This window comes from Anoplophora glabripennis, unplaced genomic scaffold, assembly GCF_000390285.2.
Source record: "Anoplophora glabripennis isolate ALB-LARVAE unplaced genomic scaffold, Agla_2.0 scaffold1049, whole genome shotgun sequence".
Classification (NCBI taxonomy): domain Eukaryota; kingdom Metazoa; phylum Arthropoda; class Insecta; order Coleoptera; family Cerambycidae; genus Anoplophora; species Anoplophora glabripennis.
This window is the reverse complement of record NW_019417124.1, coordinates 1-12,345: the sequence shown is the minus strand read 5'-3', so window position 1 is coordinate 12,345 and position 12,345 is coordinate 1. Positions and strand designations below refer to the sequence as shown.

The window sequence follows — 12,345 nt, the reverse complement described above, 5'->3', positions numbered from 1 at the left end:
GTCAAAATTTAAAAAAAAAATTAACAAAATTATGCTATTCAAATTTGTTATAGTTGTACCTATGGTCTATGGTTGTTATGAAACAAAAATGCAACAGGACTTCAATTCATTTATTAAGGAAATATTACAAAAATAAACTTAAACACGTTAATAAACTTATTTTCATTATACAGGTGTCAAGAAATAAAGAATTTATTATTAGATAAATAATATAAACTATTTTATATCAAGTTTGTTCCTTATAGTACCTACTTACAATTTTACTGGCTTAATTTCAATTTTCAGGTACACTTTAAACATAACTCTATCACTTTTTAAGATATTTCAATAAAATTTGGTACAGGAAAGCTTCTATGACAGCCGAATATTTAAGTTTAATTTATAAATTATAAATGTTGAATTAGGTATATGAAAATGTTCTTTGTTCACGATTACACTCGCAAGTTTTTTTATACAGTAATTTTTATAGTTTCTTTCCGCGTTTTATCAAGTGAACTGTCTTAAAACAAAATTATAAATTAAAATTAAAAATTTAATAAATCCTAATTTACCATTACAATAGTATCAAAAAAATTATCTCAACCGGTTCAGAAGTCATCATTTATGTAATCAAATACAATGCATTGATATTCGAATGGCGGTTCCTCGTGGTATAGATAAGATATATCTCTGGCAAAACTGAAAAACTAATTTTTTTTAATGAGAAAACTTTTCCTTAATGTTATCATCTACAGCACCTTGAAGAACCGTGCCAAGTGACATATAGCACTCGTCGAATGTAATATGGAGTGGAGCCTAGACTATGAGCAACATTGAAATCTGAACCATTTTTTGCTGGATGCAAAGTCGTCCGACCATTGTCGTGTTAAATATTGCAGTTTACACCAAGTTCAAGAAGGAAGTGTTTCCAAGTGATTCACAGCATTCGCACTGAAATCTAGTCCACATTCCATGATAAATTTCACTGCATTCGACTGCGATATGAGCTGCTGTGTACCGTTCATATTTTTAACATTAGTCTAACCAAGTTCAAGAAGGAATACGACTGTCTTCAAATGACCATGTTCACAAGCTGAATATAGTGGAGTGAATCCCAAACTGTCGGTGGCATTGAAATCTGAACCATGTTCAATCAGGAACTTCACTGTGTCCAAATGACCACGTGCAGCTGCTGTGTGCAGGGCTGTCCGACCATCGCTGCTTTTAATATTACAATCTGCACCACGTTCAAGAAGGAATTTAACTGTCTCCAAATGACCATGTTCACAAGCTGAATATAGTGGAGTGAATCCCAAACTATCGGTATCATTGATGTTTAAACCATGTTCAATGAAGAACTTCAATATATCCAAATGACCATATTCAGCTGCTTCGTGCAAAGCCGTCCGACCATTATTGCTTTTAATATTACAATCTGCACCACGTTCAAGAAGGAATTTAACTGTCTCCAAATGACCATGTTCACAAGCTGAATATAGTGGAGTGAATCCCAAACTATCGGTATCATTGATGTTTAAACCATGTTCAATGAAGAACTTCAATATATCCAAATGACCATATTCAGCTGCTTCGTGCAAAGCCGTCCGACCATTATTGCTTTTAATATTACAATCTGCACCAAGTTCAAGAAGTAATTTGACTCGCTCCAAATTATTATGGTAAATCAATGAATATAATATAGTACAGCCATCATTGTTTGCACTATTGATATCTGAACCAAACTTCAGGAGGAGCTCCACTGTGCCAAGCGTGCCCCTGCAAACTGCACCGTACAGAGCCGTAAAACCGCCATCGTCTTTAATATTACAATCTGCACCAGCTTCAAGAAGGAATTTGACTATTTCCGATTTATCACGGTTACTAGCGCAATGTAATGGAGTTTTGCCTCGCTTATCCTTCAAATTGACATTTAAACCATGCTCTACCATAATTTTCACCATATTCAAATAAACACGTGTAGCTGCTTTGTGCAGGATTTTATTGTTATTAAGATAACAATCGGCACCAACTTCAAGAAGGAATTTGACTGTCTCCAAATGACCATAGTTGACAGCAAAATGCAGTGGAGTGTTGCCAAAACAGTCGGTAACATTGAAATCTAAACCATAATCTATCAGAAACTTCACTATGTCCGCCCAACCACGTTCAGCGGCAGTAAGCAGGGCCGTAAAACTACGCCTGTTTTCTTTAATATTACAATCTGCACCAATTTCAACAAGGAATTTAACTGTCTCCAATTGATTATTGTAACTCGCTAAATATAGTGGAGTAAAGCCATCAAGGCTTATAGCATTGAACTCTGAACCATGCTCTACCAGGAACTTCACTATGTCCAAATGGCCACATGCAGCTGCTGAGTGCAGGGCTGTCCGACCATCACTCCTTCTTTTAATACTACAATCTGCACCAAGTTCAAAAAGAAATTTAACTGTCTCCAAATGACCACGTTCACTCGCACTATGCAGTGGAGTGTGGCCATAAAAGGTTGTAACATTGAACTCTGAACCATATTCTGCCAGGAACTTTACTATGTCCAACCGACCATGTACAGCTGCGACGCGCAGAGCTGTATCACCAGTGTCCAATTTAATATTACAATCTGCACCAAGTTCAAGAAGGAATTTGACTCTCTCCAAATGACCAAGTTCACTCGCCATATGCAGTGGAGTGTGGCCAGAAAATGTTCTAACATTGAACACTGAACCATATTCTGACAGGAACTTCACTATGTCCAACCGACCACGTATAGCTGCGACGTGCAGAGCTGTAAGACCACTCATCAATTTAATATTACAATCTGCACCATACGCTACCAGGAACTTCACTATGTCCAACCGACCAGATTGAGCTGCAGCGTGTAGGGCCGTAAAACCATCGTTATTTTTAATATTACAATCTGCACCAAGTTCAACAAGGAATTTGACTGTCTCGAAATGACTCATTAGAGTTGCCGAGACAAGTGGCGTCCAACCTTGCGTGTCTGTGATATTAATCCCAGCTATCCTTGTAAGATGCTGTAAAACATTCAACGTGTTGTCTTTAACATCAAAATCACTCTCGTAAAAATCTCTGACATTTATTACTTTGTCTGTAATGGTTTTGAAACCTATACAATTGAGAAGGAACTGAAGGATTGTCATGCAACCTTCTCGCGCCAGGAGATGTATTAATTCCGATTGTAATTTATAGGATTCCCAGGTGCTCTCTTGTTTAACGGATCTATATTTATCGAAAATAGTAGAAGGCAGAGTATCTACAATCTTCTGCAGAAAGTTATCAAAGAAAATACGGGTAGTGTTATATCGAGGTTGAAGTAGTATTGTGTCTATAAGAAATGTGTGAAATTCTAAAGTTTGGTTTCGCTGTAATTCTGCTAGCAAACACTCCGCTACAAAGTAATCAGCAAATGTTCTGTGGACGAAGTGAAACTTGCCATCCAATTTTTGCACCACGCCTATCTTTAACACGTTTGTTTCCACGCTTTTATCGCCTTGTGTGTAGCTGGAGAAGTAGCGACATTTATCTTCGCCTAGGATCACTTCCAAGGCCAGACTTTGGTGGTAGACAAGACACTGGTGGAATTGTTCCGTGAGCGCTTGATTGGCCGCCGTGTTCCCAGTTGGATTTCCTTTATCCATAAATATGTCTCTCTTCTTTTCGACGAACAACTCATATAGCCTTGTCACGTTCATTCTTTTTGTTAGTTTCGCTTCCGTTTCATCCCCCCTTATATACTCTCTGCACCCACTCCAGTCTGTCGACTCGTTCAATTTGGTGTTCTCTTGGAAAATCTCAGCCGCCATTCTTAAGTGCAGCGGCACGCTGGCGAAGTGATTGTCTTTGTTATCATCTAAGTGCGTCCATGAAATGTTACTTATGAGTGCCTCTGCGTATCGCTTACATTTCGCTTTACTCGTACCGTCTTTTAGTTTCAAATTATGGGCCCAATAACTCGTTAGGAAATCCAACTGATTTTGGTATGAGAACGGCTGCAATAGGAACGGCTTCACTTTCAAGGTCGTCTCCAGATCTTTGGACATGTGCGATCTGGTAGTAACTATGATTTTGAGAAAATTATATTCTTCCAGGCACTGTCGAAGTAAATTCAGAATAAGCCGCGTGTAATCGGGACTGATTTCGTCGATCCCGTCCAGCATCAACACGACTTTCTGGCTCACGGTGAATACATGTTTTTCTAGACGATTCGTCAGTTTCGTCGCGTCCCTGGAATTCAATAACTCCGTTACAGTTACAATTTCTTTACCGTTCCTTATCAAGTCTCTTAAAATTTTTGTATAATCATTTAATTCGATTTTAATTACCCATAGGTAGGGGTTGTTTATTTTTATGGTTATCGCCAATCTGGTTAGAATAGTGCTTTTTCCCATTCCCGCGATATCCGCTATGAGTATGAGTTTGTCGTCGACATCAAAAATGTTGTTCTCTGGAATAGTCTCTTCTGTTTTCTCACCTCTCTCAATTCCTTGTGGTATGCTTGTTTTCATTTTTCCGTCTTTATTCCACTTTATGTCCACGGTTTTGTCAACCGTTCTTTCAAAAGTGCGACTTACGTAGTATCGATGAGTGTGTTTGTCTAAATCTGCAGGTGGGGTCCCCACTTTAATTTCTTCCTCTCTCAGTAGTGTTTCCAGAATTTCTGAATGTATAATACTCCCATAATTTTCGATAGTTTGCGGCGGCAATAGTTCTTCTAAGCTAACACTCTTTCCTTGAAATACTATATTTTTTCTTCGTAATATTCTCTCCTTAGCATCTCTTGCTAGATCTTCTAGTGTCACAAATCCATCAATAACACTGCAATCGTTATTTTTTAGTCCCATGAGCCTAGGAAGCTCGTTTTCGGCCTCGGCAACCAAAATAATTTTTTTGTACTGATATTTCTCCAATATCTCTCCTAGCTTATCACTTGTCATAGATTCGTCGTTGGTGTTTGCCCAAATAACTATCAGATAGGTGTAGCGACGTAGATCAAACGCGTTTATTGCTTCTTCTAGTACTTCTGCGTCATCGTCTGGAGTGACATAGAGCTTTCTACCGCTACACTTCTGCAAAGCCTGGTAAATTTTTAGTGACTGCAGCAAATATCCCCCTTCGGCTACCACGTGATATATTCTTTTTGAATCTGTAAAGTTCAAATTGTTGTTTTCCATCGAGACGTTGTAGTCTTTTAGGGATAAGCAGTACTTGTCGCTCCTTATTTCAATGAACATCGCTTTTAGGCGAATGTCTGTTAAGTATTCTCCCTTTGGTTGTTTGAACCAGTCCTCCACTTTGTTGTATACGTCTTGGGAAGATATTTTGCCCACCAAACTGGAATCTTTCAGCGGTAACAGCAATTGATCGATAACCTTGGGCATACGCTCTCCACTCCGATAGTTAAAAATAAATTGCAAGTATCCCAAAAATTCCTTTATATTCTCTTCTGTAATTACCGCCTCGTCGATTCCCTTGTTTTGTAAATTATCCTTAAAGTAAATTTCAGCGTTCGCTTTTAAATTAGGCAACATTTTTTCGCTGAATGTGAAAAAGGGAAAGTTGTCTTCATCGTAGTACAACGCGTTGTCTTGATCAACGCGGTGACGGATTAAAGCGCCTTCTAAGCCCTTACCATCGACACTTGCATTGGTGCAGACAATAATACTTTTCACGTTGAATTTCGCCTTGATCTCCTGATACGAGAAGAAGTATTTGGCCAGACTGAAGTCTGAGGTTTTGGAGTTGGTCGAGAGTAGTTGTTGCTTGGTGATCTTCTTGCTGGCTTTGAATTTGGCCTGAAGAAGGACGGCGCTACCGTCAGGCAGCTCCAATACGAGGTCGTCGAACTTGGCAGCATCTTGATTCTCGGAGGAAAGTTTACAATCTTTGAGTTTTCGATAAGCATTCAATACAACCACAGCCAGCAGGCTGACTTGGAACTTTACTCCGTCCAGTCCGGCATTGCCCTTACTTTTTCTGTACGTGGCTTCCATCTTTCAATTGTGGCAAATACCCTGGAAACAAAATTATTTATTATCACTTACTATACGTTTCAAATATATTGGCTCCTTACTTTGATTACCATTGTAGAAAAATGGATAGGCGAAAAATTTAGAACAAAATAGAGATAATGGCTTGAAAATACAGGGTTGGGCAAATGTGTCGGAACAACTGTGTACAGGGTAAACCACAAGTTTTATTAAAAGTGTCTTTAACAAAAGTTTTCGTGGTATTTTTATTCTTTTCGATGATGTACCTACTTTAATTTCCAACGCATCGACTTTTTTTAAGAGATACGGTTTTGTTGGCAGTTTTTTTTTAAATATACCGCCCTGTTTATTTTAACATATTTAGAAAGACAGATTTTCACCTATTACAATGATATAGGGTTTGGTGGGTCTGTGATTTATTGTTTTTTAAATGTTAAATGAAACAATAAAATAAAAAGTTGGCTATTTACATTTTTTACATATTTGATACCATCAGTCTCTTTCAAAGAGAATGTTTAAAATACAACTAACACTAGGCCCACTGTGTTGTCTTACCGCGTTCATTCGTAAATGTGTACTTAAAAGAAAAACACCGCCCGTGAAAATAACAAATCGAGAGAAATACGTCAATATTGCGTCCGAGGAGCATCGGTCGGAGTTCGGGGACATACGGCTCTTAACAGAACCGGCTAATGTAAATATTATCATGTCCACACAAGATACGTCGCAACAGAATAGTATTAATACAAAGTATAAGAGTAAGAGAAAATATAAACACAGCAAAAAAAATAAGGGAGCAGAAAAATTTCCAAATTTTTTTAGTGATTTTTGAGAGGCTGTTAGACGTTGAGCCACAGAGCATGTGCGGTTTCCTTCCCCGGGAGTAAACGTAGCCTACCAATTTAGATTCGTCATGAAGGCAGCATGAACGTTTGTGATGATACTTTGTAAAATTCGGTAGCTTAGTGGCGTTACGACCTCACACAAGTGGCCGCCGGGCGTAAATCGTAGTTTATCATTCTAAAATCTGCCATTATTCACAAAAGTCACGGCCTTTCAAAAATCACTAAAAAAATTTGGAGATTTTTCTGCTCCCTTCTTAATTCTTTTGCTGAGTGTATAAAAGTGGAGACGCTTTTACCCTACAAAGTTCAAAATACAGATAAGGTTTGGCTTATATTGACTGTGTTGAAAATATACAGGGTGTCCCACATGCACTGACGCCCATTAAAATTATTTCAGAGACTACTTCGATTTGAATTTTGAAAACTTGGGATACCGGATTTTCGGGCATGTCCTTCTCAATTAAAATAATGGCGTCCACGTACCACTTCCGGTTATACCGGAAGTCGCCATCAGCTCGCTTATTTTAAACGGAACACCCTATATATTATTGCAATTTTGAATTCTAAGTGTTATTTTAGGTGGACTTTTATGAAGTTTCCCTATTTCTAAAATTAACCGTTTTCGAGATATTTCATTTTTTTCAAAAAAATGGAGAGAAACAGTGACTAACTTCAAACCATGTGTATTTTATAGTAAGAAAGTTTCCCATTCCAAACCTAAGCTTCCCATCCATACTTTCAAAGTGGCTTAATTGCATACAGAGTGCTAGAAATTTAATGCCGAGTTTAGTTAATTCAAACCTTCATAAGTCGGTTTTTTTAAATGGAACACCCTGAATGTTTTTCTATATCCTGATACACAATTTTATTCTCGTTCGAACGGTATCAGGGTTCCCTATCTCTTTTAGTTTTTAAGATATCTACTATTTTTTGTGTAATCACCTAAAATCATGTAATTTCTTACAAGGATAGCTGTGCAATTTTTAGCAAAACTTCAAAACAAAAAAATAAACTGTCAATTTGTTCTTAGTGTCTTGCAGTGACAGTTTAATTTAGTGTTTATAAGAAATGGAAAACAATACATATTCAAATGCTGATATTTTAAATTTATTATTCATTCACGTACGTTGCAATGGGATTATAAGCAGAACATGTACAGTTTTTAATGAGACATATCCAAATTTGCCACCAATGAGCAGAAAAAAGTTAAGAAGAATTTTAGCAAATCAACTAGAGTATGGTCGAATTTGTGCAGAAAGAATTTTACCAAAACCAATAACTTCAAATGAAGATAATGTAATAAATGTGCTAGCCTATTTTAATGTTCATCCAGAATCCTCAACTCGTGCCGCAGAGTATGATTTAGGCATTTCACGAGCGTCCATTCACAGGATGCTAAGAACTAATGATATGCATCCATACAAATTTAAGCTACTTTCTGCTCTTCATCCGGGTGACGCCGTGCAACGTGTACAATTTTGTGAAACGATGTTAGTGCGATACCAAGAAGATCCACAATTTTTGCAACATATTATATGGACAGACGAGTCAAAATTTACGAGAGAAGGTATTTTTAATAGACATAATACTCATTTGTGGTCATCTGAAAATCCTCATGTTATCCGGGAAAGAAACTTTCAAAATAAATTTAGCGTAAATGTTTTTTGTCTAATTAAAGATAACCAAATTTCTTACCATATCTACGAAGAAAATTTAAATGCCGACAGATATCTCAATATTTTGCAAACGGTTGTGGTAGATTTTCTAGATGATATACCTTTAGACCAACTAAGGAAGTGTTGGTATCAATTAGACGGGGCTCCACCCCACTGTCACAATCAAATCGATCAACAGCTGACTGAAATGTTTGAAGATAGATGGATGAGACGCCTAGGATCGTGGAATTGGACAGTAAGGTCTCCCGACCTCTCTCCATTAGATTTTTATGTTTGAGGAGTAATAAAGCAAAAAGTTTATTCTACACCCGTTGCTTCAAAAGAGGATTTGATTGCTCGAATACGAAGTGCGTTCCATGAATTGCCTGCAGCTAAAATAGCAAAAGCGGTAACTGATGGTGTTATCTCTAGAATCCACAAGTGCTTAGCTGTTAATGGGGTCATATTGAACACTTATGACTTTTTTAAGTCATTTCTTTTATCTTAGTGCATTATTATTATCAACATACTTAATTAAAATTGTGTATTACTATGTATGAAGTTGATTTTTTAGAATTCTTCTTAACTTTATTCTGCTCGTTGGTGGAAAATTGGGATATGCCTCATTAAAAACTGTAAATGTTCTGCTTAGAATCCCATTGCAACATCTGTGAATAAATAATAATAAATAACTGGTGACAGATTAGTTGTTTGTTTTGAAGTATTGTTAAAAATTCCACAGCTATCCTCGCAAGAATAAATTACATGATTTTAGGTGATTACACAAAAAATAGTAAATAACTTAAAAACTAGAAGAGATAGGTATAGGGAACCCTGATACCGTTCGAAAGAGAATAAAATTGTGTATCAGAATATAGAAAAACATACAGGGTGTACCACTTAAAAAAACCGACTTATGAAGGTTTGAAGTCAACTAAACTCGGCATTAAATTTCTAGCACCCTGTATGCAATTAAGCCGCTTTGAAAGTATGGATGGGAAGCTTAGGGGTCTAGCTATTCCCCCTATAAATATTGTTGCTTTATCTTTCTTACTATAAAATACACATGATTTGAAGCTAGTCACTGTTTCTCTCCATTTTTTTGAAAAAAATTAAATATCTCGAAAACGGTTAATTTTAGGAATAGGGAAACTTCATAAACGTCCACCTAAAATAGCAAGCAAGTTGATGGCGACTTCCGGTATAACCGGAAGTGGTACGTGGACGCCATTATTTTAGTTGAGAAGGGCATGCCCGAAAACCCGGTATCCCAAATTTTCAAAATTCAAATCGAAGTAGTCTGAAATAATTCTAATGGGCCGTCACCGTGAGACACCTTGTATACATCGTGAAGATCTTGCAATTTTAACACTGCCCGAAACAAGATTTTTGAAGAATTTTTCGAGGTATACAAATGTTCAAAATAAATAAATAAATATTAAGTCAACGATCAATGACCTTCTAAAGTGTATATTTATCTTATCTGATTACGACTATGCCAACGAATAGGTACACTTATTTAAAAATATTGATTTCGTTTCGCAAAAAATAAAATACGTGTTTTACAAACAATTAAATAAATTAGAACCGAATATGTTTAAACTAAATTATACTTAGGTACTTATTTTCATACAATGTCCAGAGCAAAAGTAAAATATATATGTTTTTCAGTTAAATATATTCTTTTTCCTCGAATTTTTCCTCGACTGGTACAGTTAGTTTTTGTCTAAGTCCCTTGGCGTTAGGTTCATGAACAAATATATAAAATCCCTGAAATGAAAGTCTCGAAATTATAGTGGTTTGTACCTGATATTAAAATGTATTTAATCCAGGGATTTTGTCTTAAATTACAGCATAGAAAATATAGTACTAACGTAGAATTAAATGTCCCTAATATTGCCACTAAACCGCGAAACAGCGCCTCGTAACGTTTTGGAAGCTTACTACTACTTAGCTCCTAATGAGTAGGCAACACTTTATACTTTGTGAACTGATTACAGCGCCATCTATCGTATGCAAACAACTAACTTATATACTCTATATATTATTTAAAAAAATTTCAAAGTAAACCCTTATACAAATAGGAATAGTCAAGTGTCAATACTTTTGAGAACAGATTATTTAGTTAAACAGAAAATGTAGCGAAAAACTAATATTCAGTACTTTTCTAATTCACTTCTGCTTTGATAACGAAACTAGAGGTTTCAGAAACGTCATAGTGTTATTGTGATGTGTATTTGTTTTTCCAGTGCGTAACCAGACTTATACATGTAGATGTATGTCTCTGGCATCTCACTATTAGGCAAAAGTTTTCAGTATTGACACTTGACTGTCCCTATCGGTACAAGGGTTTATTTTTCCAGTTTTTTTTTCTTCAAACTATGGCAAAATATCCAAATTATAACATTTATAATGCCACAAATAAATACAGACAATTTCTTATTTATTATTTTATTATATTATAGTATTTTTCAAATTTTGACATTTGCCAAGATATACTTAGTAAATGGTTTCGATAAGGAAATAAAACATTTTTTAATAATTTTAAGTTTATTTTGTATCTACAAGAAATCCTAATTGATTTATACAGAATGTTGTTATGCATGTACTATTAAAACAATTTCTTGTTATGTATTTAATTGTAAGTAAAAACGACAACAATTTAATTCATTTGCTTCATAAACTTGATAAGTTGGCAAGTAAGCTGTAAAAATATAAAAATTATGCATGAACTGTTATAATAATCTCACTTTCCGGAGAGTATACCTAACCGAATATTTGTACAATATTGGGTTAAATTCAATAGTTCATATAGTTTGGAACTTTCAAACCTTAATATTAACAGTATATTTTCTATGTCTCAAACTGAATAAAGAAAGCAATTCACCACCATTAAAAATTTTGTAAGCATCTAAGTATCAAAGGTTTCATAAAATATTAGTTGGAGTTTATCATCATACACATAATTATTTTTATCTATATTTAACTTAAATAATATGTAATTTCAAACATGCACATTTTATGTGGACTGTTTCTAATCGATTAATACAGGTAACATGAGTATGAGTGTTCCACATAATGTTGGTAAAGATATAGGTTTGGTTTTTAATAAAATATAACTTAAAACTTACACATCGTATTCCCAGTATAATATAATAACAAATAGAAAACTCTTAAGCACTAAATAATTATAAACACAATTCTTGCAATACTATAATTTACAATTTTCAGAGGATAACCTAAGAAACCAAAGACAGAATTATATTCTGTGCCAAAGATAACGAAAGCCAAACTTCAAATACGTGCAAAGTCCAAACTGTATTACCAACCAACCCAAAATGACAGGGTTAGCATTCTCTGCGCCATCTTTTATTTTGGAAGCTAACTAACATGTGACGATTGTGACGGCGCCATGACAGTTTCATTACTCATATGTTAGATTTCTTTCTACGTTAGTACTATATTTTCTATGAATTACAGTACCTGATCCTTATTTTTTAAATTGGTAGGCAGCGTCATCTCTACGTTAGTACAATCATCACCTAAGTCACAAGTATTACAGTGATCTTCGAGCATATACCACTGGAGGTAGCAGCCATTGCGAACCGTGTGGCTGAGAGTGACAGACAGTATCTCAGTTAATGCTGACTCATTCTGGCACGCACGCCCTGCGGAAGCCAATAAGCGCGAGCATTCGCTTCTACCCAATCGCGTGCGTGCTAGAGTGAAACAGCAAATACTGAGATACTGTCTGTCTCTCTCGCACACTCAGCCACACTTTGCGCAATAGCATGCTACCTCCAGTAGTATATGCTCTAAGGGGCGGAGTTTAAATCTATTCTATTTGGGAAAAAACTT

The 12,345-nt window shown here is 35.9% G+C and overlaps 1 protein-coding gene across 1 annotated transcript; it reads right to left on the bottom strand.

Annotated features, from left to right (window-relative positions):
- Nucleotides 1-1,019: 1,019 nt before the first annotated feature.
- LOC108913547 lies at nucleotides 1,020-5,990 on the bottom strand. Its single transcript, XM_023455950.1, has one exon. It carries the CDS (start codon nucleotides 5,988-5,990, stop codon nucleotides 1,020-1,022), a length of 4,971 nt encoding a protein of 1,656 aa, XP_023311718.1.
- Between the last annotated feature and the right edge of the window lie 6,355 nt (nucleotides 5,991-12,345).

Coding starts and splice junctions, on each gene's coding strand:
- LOC108913547 (XM_023455950.1), bottom strand. CDS start 5,990: ATGGAAGCCACGTACAGAAAAAGTAAGGGCAATGCCGGACTGGACGGA.